We start from the raw sequence: 17,535 nt of genomic DNA on the forward strand, positions 1-17,535 counted from the left end.
GTGGGGGGTGGGGAGTGGGAGGTGAGGGGTGGGGGTGAAGGGTGAGGGGTGAGGGGTGGGGGGTGAGGGGTGGGATGTGGTGGTGGCTGATTCCTTTAATCAGCACTCAGGAGGCAGGCGGATCTCTAGGAGTTTGAGGCCAGCCTGGTCTTCAGGATAGCCAAAGTTACACAGAGAAACCCTATATTGAAAACAAAACAAAAAGTGCTAGAATGGAATGGAATGGAAGCTTTGGATTCTTTGTAAACTCAGTTATGTTATGTAAATACGTTTTTGTTTTTCATTTGGGCTTTAGTTTGTTCATAGCTGATAACTGTCTCGTGCAGGGTGTGGTCTTTGCCAGCTGATAAGGCCTTCTACAGGCAGCATGGAGAGGGCCTGGTCTAGGGCTCTAAGGATATAAATTGAGACCCCAGGAAGGGAAAGCATGGTGTGTGTTGGTGGCCTGTGGCAAGTGGCAATTTGAAGAGACCAGAGACGGTGTGGCAGTGTGGCAGTTTGGTGCAGGCAGATGCAGAAAAACGCTTCAGGGTGCAGCAGCTTGGTGGAGACTGCTAGCTGTGTTTACTGTTGGTGGAGATTGGTATAGAGCCCTAAAAGAACCCATTGACCCTAAACAGCTGGGAGAAGTAAAGGGGTCTGTGCCCTCTCTCCCCACTAACCTTCTCTCTCCTACTTAGGGTTGGGGGGTGGAAGGGAGAGGCCTTAAGGAGCCCCATATAAAATAGTTTAAAAACGAGTGCTACAAAGGAGAGGACCGAATTTCCTGTCCTGGCTCAAGTCTGAAATGCCCCCCCCCCCCCACTCATGTTATAAATATTTGGGTCCAGCTGGTGGCTGTAGGGGGTAGGGCCTGGCTGGTGGAAATAGCTCACTAGGGGTGACTCTCAGGAGGTGTGCCCATGCATCATGCCTGCCTCCCACCAGCCACACATTCTGCTGTGCCTTCCTCATGGTGACGGACTGAGACCATCCTGAAATAGTGAGCCAACCAAAGCCTACCCTTCCTCCAGTTACTCTCTTCAGAAATTTTGTCATGAGGATGAGAAAGACAGCAAATAATGGTTCCTCCTGAGTTAGGAGGAACGCTGGCTGGCTGCCATCAGCTTTGTGTGTACTGTGTCCCCTGGATTACAGTCTGTGCACTGAGGTCTCCTCTGCCATACTTCCTTCCTGTCTGTCACAAGCACAGCAGGCCTGGTGAGAGGCTCCGTGGTCAAGGGTGTGGCGGATTTTATCACACAGTAAAATGGAGACAATGATAATAGCTCCCTTCTAGAGACATTATGTAGAACAGACATATTAACATGAACCAAAAGACTTAGACCACTGCTGAATGTGTGTTTTCCCTCCTGTGGGTGACCTCAGGTTGTCTGGTCCCTAGCTTGGGCATGCCTCTGGCTGTTCCAAACTGAGACTAGCTCTCTGGGATAGAGGCCTTGCTCTAGAGGCCACACAGATTACTAACTCCCTCAAGGTGGGCAAGTGACGCCATCCTGGACGTGGCACAATAGAGGTAAACAAAGAGATTAGTGAGCCTGGAAAAGAAGACATTTCCCTGGACAGGCCCATCTGGTAAACAGAAGGTACCCTAAGACCCAGGCTGACAGCAGTCTTACCAGGCACTTGAAGACATTCCCAGAGGGCAGAAGTCCTACAACCTCAGATAAGGAAAATAAAAGCTAATAGAGATAAATTAAAGAGGCTTTTTTTCCCCTGGACTTGGAACATCAGCAGCAGGGTGGGGAGTGGAGGCAGCAGATAGTAGAAGCCAATGGATTTGGGAAGAATGAATAATTATGATAATATCTCAAAATCAAATGTGCTTCTTTGCTCACAGAAGATATGTATGTGAGTGTGTGAATCATATCAATAACCTTGACAATGACCTAGAAGGGTGGAGTGAGGGGTGATTAGCAACAACCAATCATAATAGTCTATCTAACCCTCTGCCTTCCACTTCCTGAGTCCATACTCTATCCCACGCCCTGCGTCAGGCTGGGCTGGAGGAGGCGGAGAGGATTTGGAATCTCACAGAGAGTTAAGCGGGGCTTGAAGAATTATGAATCAAGGATCAACAGTGGTGGGCTGGTTCAGAGCCCAGATGAAGGGCATAATTTCTGATTGGGGTGGTTTCGGGGAGGGGCCTGCTACCAGGAGACCTGTGCTGAAGACGCCTGGGGAGAGTCGGTGGGTCCTCTGCCCCAGCGTGGCTGGATTTTACAGGCAAGGCTCTGTACCAGATTTCACATTCCTTCTAAGAGTGAAGCCTGGAGCATCCTGGGCTGGCAGGGTGATGGCCTTTCTGTGGGTTCAGAGGAAAGGCATAGTCCTTACAGCTTATGGGACATTTGCTTTATCTTTCAGGGACACCTCTCTACAGTCCTACAGTGAGGGAATGGGCTGGGCTTGTGGCTCTCATCTCAAAGATGTGGAAAGCGGTGCTCAGAGGGAAAAGGCATCCTCAGCATGCATAGGAGTTATGGCAGGCCTAAAGCATAGCTCTGCATGGACTCCAAGGCATCCATTCTTCCTTTCACAGCCGACTACTACCACCTCTGAGCAAACCTTGGTCAGGAGCCCAGCAGAGGCAAAGGTGCCAGTGTGGCCACTGGAAGAAGGTTAAAAGGCAGGCCTGGATCCAGGCTTGCATGTTTTAATCACTGAGATTGAGGTAATATGTTATAGCAACAACCAATAACTATGACACAAGCCACAGAGTGTCTAGAATAGAGAACCACTGTCCCTGGTTCCACCTTAAAGACCTTTAAGTCTGGCTCTGCCACCAGCTATTTTTTTGAATCCCGGATTTTCAAAGCAACACTTAAATAGCCCAGGACAAAGTGTCATACCTTTCAATATCAACTCATTTAATGACATGATAAGTCATTTTAGATGTCCGCTTGCTTGTATTAAGAAATAATGGAATATCAGTAAAACCTCCCTCTGAGAGCATCTATGATGGTGTTTCCAGAGACAATTAGCTCTTGAGGGCTCTGGCCTAGAGAACAGATGAATCCAGCATCAAGTTCATAAATGATGGCATGTATTGGAAGGTGGAGAAAGGAGGCAACGGTGCCTAGCTATAAACTGTCAGTCCCCTGAGGCACGTCCTTGGAGTGTGTCTTGCTCTGTCTTTACCCTGTATTGCTTTTCTCCGCTTCCTGGTTGTCATGGGGTGACCTGCTCTTCTCAGTCACACGCTCTCCATATGATGAAGCAACACCACTGAAACCAAGGCTGGAAACCATCTCACCTCCCTTCACTCGTCCTCTCAGGCATTCTGGTCACGTAGAAAGGTCCTACCCTGATGTCTAAAGGAAACCGAGGCTCACACAAAACAGCTTGGTCACCCAATCCTGTTAGCAAGCTGCAAGTCAAAGCTGGGTGGACTATGTGGCATCACAGCCCCGGGTGCCAGCCTGGCTGTGTCTCGGGACACAGACAGCTCTGCTCAGAGTCCTCGGAAGAAACAGAGCTCAAAGCTGTCAGAAATACGACAGCAGGGGCCGGGCCAGGGAGAGAACCTCTTCCACCTCCAGCTGAGGGAATCCGCACTCTCTTAACTGTTAGTGGGACAAATATAAAGCCTACACTTCAAAGAGTAAAGGGTGGGAAGATCCAAAGCTCACAAAAATGTGTGGTTAGCTCCAGAGACAGCCTATTCAGTTTTCAAAGGACTCAGTGTTACGCTCCTGGGGGTTAGAGAGATGGCTGAGTGGTTAAGAGCATTGGCTGCTTTTCTAGAGGACACAGGTTCAATTCCCAGCATTCACCTGTAGGCTCACAACCATGCATCTGATACATCTGTTCCAGTGTATCAGATGCCCTCTTCTGGCCTCTGTGGGCACCAGGCATGTCTGTGGTGCATAGACATACATGCAGGCAAAACACTCATACACATAAAAAACAATCAAATTGAAAAAATTTTTAAAATTGCTCCACTGTGGCTCCCCCATGCTTCTGACAACTTCACCTCCTCAGAAGAGCTGTCTCTATGCCATATCCCTGTGGAGGCTGAGGATAACAGGATTCTCCACTGTCCTCTCACCTCCATTATTATTGAGATCCATCTATCCGGCGTCTCCAAAGATATGGGCCATGACCAGTATCTTGCTGGAGGAAAATCCACAATGGTCTCTCCACATCATTAGAGAGGACAGTTCTTTACTCACTGATGGGTTAGGGCCTCCATAAAAGTGTGAAGTAAAATTTTTGAAAAGCTAACATTATACAGAGTATAAAAGCAATTATAGGTAATCAGCCATATACATGTGATTACGCACTAGATAAGACACCAGAAAGACACACAGCACACCATCAACTCCGCTAACATCTGCACTCTAGAGTGGGTCAGTAGTGGTGTATGGGAACATGGTCCTAGGCTGCCTTAGGTACTTCTGTGCCTCTGGAATTCCCTTTAGAATGAGCTTGGATTACTTTTGCCTAAAAAGGAACTGTTTCTTGATACAAGGGTTTCTCCATGCTGCTTTGGCTGTCCCGGAACTTGATACGTAGGCCAGGCTGGTCTCAAACTCACAGAGATCTGCCTTCTTCTGCCTCACAAGTGCTGGGATTAAAGGTGTGTGCCACTATGCCTGGCTTTAAAAAAAAAAAAACAAACTTTTAGCTGGCTTTGGTGGCTCACACCTTTTACCCCAGCACTCAGGAAACAGAGGCAGGTGGGTTCCTGAGCTCAGAATCAGCCTGATCTACAGAGGGAGTCCCAGGACAGCCAGGGCTACACAGAGAAACCCTGTCTTAAAAAAAAATCAACAACAAACAAACCAAAAACAAAACAAAGCAACAACAAACCTGCCCCTTTTTTTTTAAAGGGCAATGGTAAGTAGGGCATGGACTTTCAGCACTTGGGAGGCAGAGGCAGGGTTGCCCGATCTCTAATCTAGGGCTACCCTGAGCCATATAGCAAGACCTAGACTACTTAGGGCTATATAACAAGGTCCTGATGACAGACAGACGACAGACAGTTAGAGGTCATGAAAGACAAAAACGCCCCCGAAAGCCGAGAAACATGGCTTCCCTCACCAACGCCTCCCCGCAGGACCTTCCCTCAAATCCCTGGCCAAAGAGAAGCTACACTAACCCTGCCACCCAGTCGGATACACAGAGTATATCCCAGAATTCGAACACTTTGCTTTGCCTTGTACAGGTTCCCATGTCGGCTTCCCTCATCAGACTGTACGCTGACAGAAGGAATCCCAGGGCCCTCAGGCCCAGCTCAGGCCAACATACAAGAAGAGCCCAATCTTGACTGACAGAGGAATGAACGAGGGTGTGGATGAATGATACGAGGCAGCACCTCTACAAATCAGCCAGGAGCTCTTTTGCTCTCCAGACAATGGGAAGGCCGGGAGCTCTGTGGCCAGGAGAACCGGCTAATGAGACCACCAAGTTAGGAGGATGGATCACAGCAGGGTGGATGGGGATGCAGAGGGCCCAGAGACCTGCTGGAAGGCTATTTGGAAAGGTCGGCTTCCAAGCTGCTGGCAAGTCTAAAAAAGAAATCTATGAGCGCATTACCAGGAGGGCCGTCCAGCTTCGTTTATTTTTATCCTACAGAATACAAGGTCAGAAACAAGTAGAGCACTTTCGGCTGAAATTATTTTTTTTAATTGACACCACACTTTATGCAAATATTAATTCATTTATTCAACAAATAGTTGTCGGGAACACTGGGCGAGCCTGAAAGCCACATCGCTTCTTCAATGTTCATGTCAATTATGGAGGTGTGTGTGTTTCACCTGGGCTTTCAAATGATCAGGCCCCTGGCTTCTCCGAATCTCAGAGTAGTCTTACAAATACTAGGATCCCCAAATTCTGGGATGCTAAGAAGCCAAAGAACAAACACGGTGAATATCCTTACTAATGTGAAAGCAAATATTTTAAATCCAATTGAATTTTCCCCAAAACATTATGGAAGGCAAGCAGCCCCGCACCTCGGGGAGAGAGGAGCATTTTCGTTCTTGGGTGTTGGATTTTTTTCTATGCAGCAATCTAGTCTCAGCCTTGTCCGGCTGGTGGTGTCCAGAAAGAGTCCATTGCTCCTGCCAAGGGCTCATGACAGCTGGAGGGCATCCAGCAGTTAGTAAAGGAGACTGGAAGGGCAGGGGAGTGGAAGTAGGCAGGGCTGGAAACCCAATTGCCTGGGAGCTCCAGTGCCAGCAGGTTGGGGCAGCTATGGGGTGAGGCAGGTGCTACCTGAGGCATCTAGAGGAGCAGCCTCTTCAACAGGCTCCCCAGGCCGACCCACGGGCAGCAAGTCCACCAAGCTTTCAAGACGTGTGTGTTAATCTCCAGGTCAAACCCTCTGGCTAGTTACACAAAAAGCAGCCTACTGTGCGCGCCATTCTCTGCCTCACAATTACTAGATAATAATCCCAAAGATCCCGCTCCATCAGGCCGCTGTGAGGGTCCTCATTCTTTCCCACTCCTCAAGCTGCCCCACTGTGAGAACGGCTCCTATTTGATCTATCTCCTCCCGTGGACATGTGGCTCCCCTCTGACCTTCAAAATAATAAATGGTATTTTTAATGTTAAATAGATGCTATGCAGACCAAAAAAATCTTTGGGGTAGACTTTAGGGCACATGCCAGGCTAGGGGTATGTGGGGCAATGCTCAGGTGTGTGCGCTCATGGCAACTGAAGGCAGCTTCCAGCACACACTCTCTGACGAGTCTTTGCCTATGCGCTGGCAGCAGAGATGACCAAGTTTGGGTAAGGCATTGCTCAGGGCTATGTGAAGAGTCAGGTTACCCTGAATTATGGGCTGGGCCCAACTGGCTACAGAGGGGGAACTGAGAAATGGCTCCAGCCCGCAGGCACCTCGTTCAGTCACATATACATTTATGGGACACTTCCTGGGGCTGTGTCTTCTGCTAGAAACCTCCTTTCCCCCAGATAATCCCCAAACCTCCCATAATTTAAATCTCAGAGCAAATGCTACCATTCCGGGAAGGCTCTGCCTCACCCCACCCCTCACCCTCACTCCTTGCTCAGTCTTTCAATAATCATCCCCTTGCTATTTTTTCTCAGAGCTCCTGACATTATGAAGCCACAGTGATTCCTTCTACATCCACTGTAAACCTCCCCCTCACACACACCCTAGCATGCAGGCACACCTAGGGGCTGTGTCCAGCGGTCCCACAGAGTGAGTTGTTACCGATATCACCCCTTCTTTCCCAGAGTTGTTGAGGCAACTTCAACAACCCAGCGTTTTTCACAGGAAGCCGGTGGCCCAGCTCTTATACTGTATCATAGCTTTTATCGTCATTTTCCCCAACGCCTTTCAGCAGCTTGGGTACACAGACATTTTTCAGAGTCTTGCTTTCATTATTCATTACGACTCCACTCTGCAGGAAGAGGTATTTAGCTGTGTCTGATTAACCCCCAAAAGCCTCCAAAAGTGGGTCAAAGGAGGTGTTCCTCCTGGAAAGATGAACAATCAGCTGTTCAGATCTGCCTAGCAGCCAGCCAGAGGGAGCCGGAGTGCAGCACATCTGGGCAGGAAGCCTCGTGGGCCCCTCAGGATGAGGAGGTTCTTCAGGGGCCTGGAACCACCCCCAACCCTGGAGACTGCCCCACAGGCCCAAGTCCTTCAGCTTACAGTGTAGAGGCCAAAGACAGTGTAGAGGGTGTTAGTGTCTCTCTGGAACTTGAGAGACGACTCAGGGGCAATTGCTTGCTGCACAAACATGAGGCTCCAAGCTCAGCCCTAAACACCTGCATGTTTAGGAGGTGGGTAATGTTCGTCTGCAGTCCCTGTGCTAGGGAGACAAAACAAGCACATCCCAAAATAGCTGACTGGGTGGACTCCAGGCACACTGAAGAGTTCTAGTTCAAAAATAGGACACGCAGTATCGACCTCCTGCCTCCACACTCACGAACACTCGTGCGTTATAATGCAATGTGCCTGTGCCCACAAGAACATACACACAGAGAGAATTTCAAGACACATATACAAAAATAAACATCTGTCCCCTTGCCTCTCAGATGTCAAATGTCCTGACAGTAGATTCCCTGAACCTCTTTCTGTGGACTTATACCAGCAGAGTAAGGGCCCTTTGAGAGTCTCCAAAAAGAGTTTGCCTCCCTCCCCTCCCCCAGAGAAAAAGGGCACTGGGAGAGTCTTTGTGTTATACACCAAGGACGGAAGGAAAGAACTCCTTTACGCAAGAACCAAGATTGTACACTAAGATACATATTAATCTGCATGCTTAGCACTGTGCAAAGGCCACTCACTTGAGCCTCACAAAATACTAAATACCAATACAGACATCACCACCACCGAGAGCACTTGCCTTAACTTGCAGTGGACCTTGCTGGGATCACCAGTGTTACAAACCAGAAACTGAAAACAAAACCCTAAACAGCCAAGGCAGGCAGCAGAAACGGCCATTCTCCCACTAAAAACTAGAAAAACTGAGGGCACGAAATTTGCCTCCAAAATAAGAGCACTTAGGTGGCAAAGTCCAGATTTAACCCCACCCCTCTGACTCCCATTCCAGTGGTCATTTCTCGAGCCCTCAGCTTTGGCTCGATCAAGAGGACAGGTGCATGCTTTCTTAGGTGATCATGTTTGGGGTACTGAGCCTCCAAACACTGAATGTAGCAGGGACTTGGCAGCTGCTCTCTCTGCCTTAGCGGGTCTCACGCACTGGGCTATAGAATAGCCTCTACGGATTGAAGACATCAGCGCCAGAGAAGCCTTAGAGCCCAGGGCCTGGGCCATTACCAGAAAAAGCCTCCCCTACTTTTTGGGCCAAAGGAGACCTTCCTTGGTGTCCTGACACTCCAATCTGCTGATGCAAAGATAATGTCCCCAGGAAAGAGACCACAAGGGCATGGGTTGGCGTAACTTCTTTGTTCTCAAAGATGAAAGGTTGGGTGGGCCCAGCTGGGGGCAAGACTATCAGTTCTTTGACCAGTGGGGAATTAGGCAGAAGCTGGGAGCCCAGCGCGGCACCTCTTGCCATCCTCTCCTGCAGGTAAACCCCGGAGCTGCCCCATCAGGAGGCCTGTGGCCCAAGGACACACCTGCAAATAATTAGTCCTAATCAGGATGAGTCCAGACTGCTGACGGGGCGGAACTGGCCAGCCATGTCCCCAGATTTGCAGATGGTGAGCACTTTCGGAATCGTGGCCCTGGCTGGCAGAGCGGGGTTTAGCTTAATATTTAATGCAGCACATAAACGGCGCAGAGAGACCGACTCGTTCTCTAATAAGACCTTCCTTGGGCTGCCGAGTATGCAAAAGCAAGGGGTAGCTCAGTACTCCCTCCCTATTCTCTTTGTGGCCAGGAAAGAGGGACTGAGGTGGGCTGGAGAATCTGCTCCCCGAAAAGAGTTCTGAACTTCTTCACCCAACCACTAATACAGACTGAGGTAAATAAAGAGCCCCTCAGCTTCTCCTCCAAGGTGGGGAACATTTGTGGGGTTGTCAGTGATGAGGGGCATTCCCGGCTGACAAACAGAGCACATTTCTTTTCCCTTCGCTAGTGCCCTGTCCCTCTAAACTTCCAGCAGGAGAAACCTATTTACAGTCATTTGGATCTGAACTTCATTTTCACGGAAATGTGAAACTGCTCTCCGCAGTCTTCACACACTTTGAATTTTCTAGGACCCTAGCTACTGTGTTTCACTTGGAGCTGTGCCAGGAATTCCTCAACCTGCTGGTATACCATAATGCCAGGATGAGCCCACGAGTCCCTCATCCGTACCCCTTCGTACACATGTTCTGTGCACGGAGAAAGCCCTGGACCACCTCATTATGTCCTGCAGTATGGACATTCAGAATCTGCATCTAGCAAATACCTATCATTCCGCTCCTCTTTCGCTTCATAGTTTAGGCATTGTTTTGGTTTTTTTATTTAAAAGTAGATTTGAAAGCAGGCATGGTGGTTTGGATGAGAATGGCCCCCACAGGCTCAGAGACTTGACTGCTCGCTCCCCAGTTGGTGGAACTGTTTGGGAAGGATTAGGAGGTGTGGCCTTGTTGGAGGAGGTTTGTCACTGGGGGTGACATTGAGGTTTCAAAAGCCAGAACCATTCCCAGTGTCTCTCTACCTCAATCTTGTGCATCAGGATGTAAGCTCTGGGCTACTGCTTCAGTGCCATGCCTGCCTGCCTGCTGCCAGGCTCCCCGCCATGATGATCAGGAACTTGAACCCTCTGGAACCACGAACCCCATTGGATGTTTTCTTTTATAAGTCACTGTGGTTATGGTGTCTTATCACAGCAATAGAAAGGCAACTGAGACAACAGGCTCCATTCTTTGTATACTTAGAGATCAAGAACATAAGGGTGTGTGTGTCTGCAAACATTTGCTAACCCAAAGAGACTCTGTGGGGACAAAGTGAAAACCCCACTCTGACATCCCAGGGATTTAATACCCTGTAAGACAGAGGAAGGGGTATGAAGGCCTTCTACTTTATATTCATGTTCAAGCATCGGCTACACCTGGTGTATGTGAGTGTTTGTGGCTGTATGCTGAGCTAATTCAACGGTTTCACTAACGGCAATTCAATTTTCTTACTTGTGTTTTTCTTGCATTTTTAATAATACTGTATTATATATTAATATTAATAAATGGGATCACACTTTATTCTTCTACAATTTGTCTTTTAACTAAATGTTTGTCTTGGACAGTCATGTTAGTACAGATAGCTCTTTAAAAAAAAAAAAAGATTTACTATCACTTGTGTATGTGTGTGACTATTTGTCTTACCTGTGGAGGCCAAAAGAGGGCCCTGGACTTGCAGGCAGCTGTGAGTTGTGGTATGGTGAGCCATCTGTTACGGGTGCTAGAAATCAAACCTGGGTCCTCCACAAAGGTAGCAAGTGCTCTTAACCACGGAGCATAATACTGCCTTGTGTGAAAACACTATACTTTACTTAGCTAGTTCTTATTGTAGGGTCTGCTTTGGTTCTACTTGTTTGCTGTTACAAATGACAGACAAAACCATCGTTGAGGCCTGTAGAATAAGTTTCTTCAAGTGTATATAGAACTCCTGAGTCAGCGGGTAAAATGAAACGTATTTAAACCCCTGAAAGACATGGCCATGTTTTCCTCCAAAAGGAATTACATTGATTTATACTCCAATAGTGACAAATGAAAATATTTTTTTCTGTGCCTTTTCAACACCAAACCCTACTACAGAGATGATGGCATCAGTTCAAGCGTCCCACGGCTGCTTTCATTTGCAGCTTGTGACGAGGCAGGGGCACAGTTTCTGTGCCCTCTCGAGGTACTGCCTTCTTCCAATAAATTATCCGTTGATTGCCTGGGTATTTTACGGATTATTTTTCTTATTAATTTTTAAAACATTTATTTTTTTATTATTCTTAATTATGTGTGTCTGTGTAGGGTATGTGTACATGAGTGAAGTGCCTGCAGAGGTCAGAGGGGTCAGATCTGGAGTTGGGAGCCACCTGCCATTTGTGCTAGGAACTGAACTCGGTTTCTCGGCAAGAACTGAGCCGTCGCTCCAGCCCCTTCTTATTTGTTTTTAAAAGCCCTTTATATAGAGGCCGTGGAGATGGCTCAACAGTTAAGAGCAATTGCGTCTTTGGCAGAGGACCCAGATTTGGTTCCTGGAACCCATATCAGGCACCTGTAACTTCATTTCCAGGAGGTCTGTCGCCCTCTTCTGGCCTCTTTGGGCACTCGCACACATATCGTGCAATACAGATAAGCAGGTACACACATACATATAAACATTTTGTGTGTACACAAAAGCTCTTTATATATTAAACAAATTAACTTTTACCATCTGTATTACACTCCACCCTAGTTTTGCTTTTTGCCTTTGGATGATATTTTTATATACAAAAAGATTTCCATTTTAAAATTTTTCAGTCTTTTGTATTTGAAACATTTAAAGGCCTTTTCTAACTTAAAATTATACTTTTCTCTAGTGATCTTTTTTTACTAGTTTATTATGGCTTTTCTTTAAAAAAAAGTTTTGGCTAAATGGGAATTTGTTTTAAATGATACATAAATATACATGTTTATGGGGTACACTGTGAAATTTTGATATAAACTACAATGTATCATGGCTAAATCTGGCTAATTAGCATATCTGTTACCTTACAACTCATTTGTTTCAACAGAGATAATGAAGCAAGGATATGACCACATATATCTGGACCTGTTTTTACACTGTCTATCCTGGCCCATGTGTCTGAAAACTCAAGCTTCTACAATAGTTTTAGTTGCCATAGAATTATCATATGCTTTTATTTTATTTAAAACTTTATTACATGTAGTGTGTTGGCAGCAAGCACTTTACCCACAGAGGATCTTACTGGCCCCATGTAATAGGTTTTGGAATGTTCTGGAAGCTCTCCTGGTTTCCTTATTTCAGAATGCCTCTAGCTGTCTTACAGCACCAGCAGTGAGCACCATTTTGATGATTTTTCTTGACGTCTGTTGGTGTTTTTCTTGGGATTGCTTTAAGGTAAGAGGTTACTTGGGGAAGCTGACATCTTCCTGACAGCCAGTCTGGGAATAAACATCTCTCCATTATTCTTTTGTGTCACTTCCTGTGGTTCTAAAGCTAAATTCATTCTCTGGTATTGTATATTTTGTTGTTGAAGGCCTCTGTCTTCTACTATATTAACTATTGTTTATTTATAAGAAAGCTAATGATTAGTCTGACAATTGGAATCTGCCTTCCTTTTTGAAATGTTTTTGTGTTTTGAAACTGGGTCGTACTCCGGCTCCCGATCCTTCAGCTCAGCCTCCTGAGTGCTGGAAAGACTGGTGTTCACTGCCATGCCCTGAAATTTTAGAGCTAAGCATAGCCCTGACTTCGGACACTGATGTTTATACTCCTTTCCTGTGCTATGATGTGACTTTCAAATTAAGAAATCCAAATAAGTACAAGCTAATCTTTGGTCCAGGCTTTGTCTGAAAACCAATCTGCATCTCGATCCTGGACCTCCCATGGCCTCCTGCAGATCTGCGAGCCCCTGTAGCATCAGCTGCAGCTCTGTGGGGCCAGGGGCAGTCACACTCCTTTTTGGGCGTGGCTTCTAACGTGAACGCAGAGGACTTTGCTGGGGACCGTGGAAGCCTGTTGAGGGGCTGCTGCCACTGAGCCCCAATCTGCCATGACCGAATAGGACCCTTAGCTCGTCTAAGTTTTTGAGAAGCCAGAAAGCTAGGTTGTTTTTGTTGTTGTTTTAAATCTTGGCTCACATTTTTAAAAGCCTCACGAAACCTAGTTAGATTTATCTGAAGGTTAGATTAGTCTTGTCTAGTGAGCCTGCTTCTCATTTCCACAGACAAGATTTGGCCTCAGAGTTCACTGGACTGTTAGCCACCTAAATACACATGTGCCTAAATCCACTTCCTAAATCCTGCCCCAAATCTTCCCTCTACAGTGCAGTCTCCCCTCAGAGCTCATCTGAGAATCACAAGAACCCTGAGTGCTCAGGAACTTTTCACAGATGAAAAAAAATACCCAACCGGTCCTTAATGGGCCCGCTGGCAGTCTTCATGGTATAGGAACAGCACACAGGCCCTGTTTGAGTGTGGCACTGCCACTCACTGGCTGTGACCTCAGGCAGCATGTTTAATCACCACAAGGCTGTTTCTTCATCTATGCAACTGACACGATAACAGTAGGTACCTTTCGGTGTTCCCCTGAGTTCCCCAGAGAGGGCCTGACACTCAGTGAAGGGACAGGGGTTATGACTCTGAGCTGGCCCAGGCTGGCTCCCCTTCCCTCCTTCTACCTCCCTACTTGTCTGTGGTTCCCTGAGAACAAGGACAGGGGTTCTAGGAGACTACAGGTGGCTCTAATTTAGCTTCTTACTCCAGCCAGTGGGTACAACTGAGCCTGACCTCTGCACCTGAGTAATGGGAATGTTTCTACTGAGGTCCCTAGTGAATCTGGGCAGGGGACCTCAGGAAACACCTCAATGGCTGGAGCCCCCAGCTGGAGCTCACTGGCTGGTGCTCTTCCCTCACCCCTCCTCCCTGAGGCTCAGAGGGCTGTGGGCTCTGCCCCATCTTAGATGCACCGAGGACTGTGCCATTCATGCTCTGTCTGTTTTCATGTGGTACCTAGACCTGCAAACAGGGTTCAGCTGGTTTTAGCCTGAGCCTCAGTGCTGATTTAGCTGTTAGGTCTCAGAGACAGGCCTCCAGTCTGGTCACTAAGGGACCCCTGGGCCTCACATTTTGCCTCATCCATCCCTCCTCTTCAAATCTTAACACAGGAGGATTTTCTGGCTCTGTGACTACTTCCAGGCGATGTCCATCAACCAAGAGGGACATCTTGCCATCTCTGGCCAGATCTCAAGCTCCAGCCCAAGTATAGGTCAGGAGCCCCCTCTGCCTCTATGTTCCATATTCTGGAGACCCTTCTTAATCCTGGGTGAGACACCTTCCCAGAGCTGAGCTGGAGAAGGGCATCCCCTTGTGGCAGCAAGTCCTACTGTGACCAGGGCGAGGGGGCTCCGAGGAGTCACAACAGATACCCTTGCTGGGTGCTTACTTTGTGCTTGCTAGAGTCCAAGGTCCTTGTGTGTGGGAACCTGGTCATTCTCGCTGGAACCCTGCGCAGTAGCCATTGTCACTGTTCTCAGCATTCAGGTTAGAAAACCACAGCTGGAATTCTAAGACTGCGTGGCTGACACACAACAGGTGGGAACTCTGCAGTGCGTGCGCCTGTCCTGGGGAGAGAACCCCGGGGCCCAGCACATGCTGGGCAGCGCTCTGTTGCTGAATCTCACTGCCAGTGAGGGCCTGTACTCTTAATCTTCACAGTGATGATGATAATTGAGGCTGCCAGGAAAGACAGCTGCTTGGCATACACCCAGAACCTCCTAGCCCTTCTGGCCTCAGCCTCTGCTTGGAAATCTGAAATGCCAATGATGACTTACAGAGAGTCCCTCTACTCCCAGAAGCTGGTGCCAACCAACAGATTTTTCTGGCTCAGGAGAGAGAGAAATTGCAGACCTCTGAGCACCTGGACCCACCGCAGGGGGTGTTCTGACAGTATGATCCCTGTTTCTCTCAGCACTTATTCTCTGCTAGTTTTATTGGAGCAGCGTGTAGCCATGTCACACCTCAGCCACAGCCTGTGACCCCAGCAGTCTGCCATCTGACCTTAGCTCCCATTAAATCAGAGGCCAGTCATGTCCAAAAGAACCAAGAACAACTTCCCACATCACATGCATTCTCCTCTCTCTCTCCCCCCCATCCCGGTCTACGTGTGCTCACCTGTGACAATGGGGTAGGACTGCGGACCTGGAACACTGCTCCCGATGTCAGCAGGGGTGGGGCTTGTCAAGTTGGCTTTCATGTCATCCAGGCCTCCAGCCAGCGAGGCCATGGCCGAATACTCCGTGGTCTGAAATAGGAAGCAGACATCTCAGCATGGAGCCCAGAGGCACCCTGATCAGATGCAAGGCCATGGTCTGTCCGTGAAGGTTCCAGGAAACCCAGGCCGAAAGGGCAAATGCAGCTCAATGGAGCAGCACACGTATCCAGAAATGACCACTGTTCCCAGGTGAAGAAATGGGCAGGAATCCACACAGCTTCACAAGAGGTCAAGTCAGATTCCCAGGCTCAGCCCCAGAGGCCAGGGAGGGTATGGAGCAAGCAGGGCTGAAATAGGCATTTCCTTGCCAAGGGCAGAGACAGTATTGCTTCTGACTTGGGAACTCACAAGATCACGGAGTGAGACCCCAGAAACAAGTGTTAAAAAAGGAATTTGGGGAATCCAGACTCATTTCACAGGGACAAACTGGGGTCCAAGAGGAGGAGGGTTATGTCCACAGTAGGCCAGGCAGAATCCTAATCCAGGGGCTGGGAGACTGTAAATCCCCAGTCCTAATTCAGTACCTCGAGCAGACTGAGTCACAGTTTGACAAGTGATTTTTTGGATTCTGGAAACATGTGAACACCTATGTGATGAATATTTCAGGTACAGACGTCAGATTTACCAAAACCACGACAAACCCATGCTCTGGGCAATGAGTCATGTCCCTTTCTTTAAGCCGCCCATGAAATCCAAGCCTGTGATGAGTCATTTCTTTGACATTGAGGCCATTGCAGAATGGCCTCAAGTGAAGGCAGAAAAGATTCCAGCCTGGACATTCCCATTCAAGGAAAGACTGTAAGCATGAACAGCGTATCTCTGCCTGCCTCCCAAACCCTACTGAAAATGCTACAGCTAAAGAATTTGGCTGTGTGCGCCAAGTTTTGGTGGGAGCCTGGCCTTGCCAAAGGAGGTCACATCCCTGTCTGACCAAGATGATAGACTTGGCAAGCAGGGAGAGTAGGCAGGTGAGTAGGCCTGTGACTTAGGAGCTCCTCTTGTACTTGGGAAAATGATGCCTATTTCTGAGGCACCATTTGGCAGGGCCAATGGGTAGATCAGAACACATGCCTCTTGGGGAATGGTCACCAGGAAAGTCTTCCCGGGGGAAGAGGCACTGAGGTGGGATGGGAAGATGACTTAGGCTGCTCCTGTCTTCACTGTGTAAAAACATCACTGTAGCTGAGGCCCCATTCTCTCTCCCATGAGGCCATGCTTGTGCTTGGGGAGTTTGGGCAGGACCTGGAGCTGACCATATTAGGTGCCTTTGCCTTTTGCATTTAGGCCTCTAATCCACCTAGGATTGATTTTTGTGTCTGGTGTAAAGATCTAATTTCTTCCTTCTCCCCATTTCTGAATGGATAACCAGTTGCCCCTTGCTGGTTATTAAGAGCCCATCTCTCCCCGCTGATTTGTACATCTCCTTACCCATATATCAAGGTTCCATATGTGCACGGATGGCTTTCCAGCCCGGGATTCTGTTTCATTGGTCTATTTATCTGTCCCTGTGCCAATAGCACACCGTGTTAATTACTGCAGCTTTCTAGTAGTCTCTGGTGCAGGTAGACCTGGCCCTAGCCTGGCTTCTTTCTCTCTTGGAGTACTTAGGCCTGCTGGTGGCCTTGGGATTCTTTGCTACCTGCTACATGAATCAGCCTTCTCTGGAAGATGATTGATAAGGCCAGGGGGTTGTGGCTGAACTATCCTCAGTGAGTGACACCTCAGGACACCTGGGCCTGCAGTCCCTCAGCCTCACCTGGCGGCGAGGCTCCCCCCAGAAGTGCTTTCTAATTTTCAGAGAACACCTTGTGTCTGGCCTTCACAAACTGTGACTTTCCAGCTCAGCCTCAAGCTCCACCCATGAAGGGTGCTGTGTTATTCTATTTCTCAATGCAAAGGCCTGAGACATCCATTCTGGAAGGAACTTGATGCACTCAAAGGCACACAACACCTAGGCACCACAGCCAGGATTCAAACACAGGTCCACCTCACCCCAGCGTCTTGACAGTTATCGTAATGACTCTTCAATGTGAGGCTCACCCCATAACAGTGATGAAATCAAACAGTTGGTTCCAGCTATTTAAAGTTGAGGTTTTTGGGGGTTGTTTTCTTTTTAGTTTGCTATTTTAGGGTTGTTTGTTTTGAGACAGGGTTTCACATAGCCTAGGCTAGCCTTAGACTTACTC

The 17,535-nt window shown here is 48.1% G+C and overlaps 1 protein-coding gene across 1 annotated transcript in view; it reads right to left on the reverse strand.

Moving 5' to 3' along the window:
• Pax5 (paired box 5) overlaps positions 1–17,535 on the reverse strand; it is a 176,961-nt gene that overhangs the window by 61,838 nt on the left and 97,588 nt on the right. The window contains exon 7 of the mRNA XM_055605267.1: positions 15,250–15,379. Coding sequence (XP_055461242.1) covers positions 15,250–15,379 — 130 coding nt within the window. The remainder of the gene's footprint in view (positions 1–15,249; positions 15,380–17,535) is intronic.

The sequence above is a fragment of the Psammomys obesus genome, unplaced genomic scaffold (assembly GCF_907164565.1).
Source record: "Psammomys obesus unplaced genomic scaffold, mPsaObe1.curated_primary_1811, whole genome shotgun sequence".
Lineage (NCBI taxonomy): Eukaryota > Metazoa > Chordata > Mammalia > Rodentia > Muridae > Psammomys > Psammomys obesus.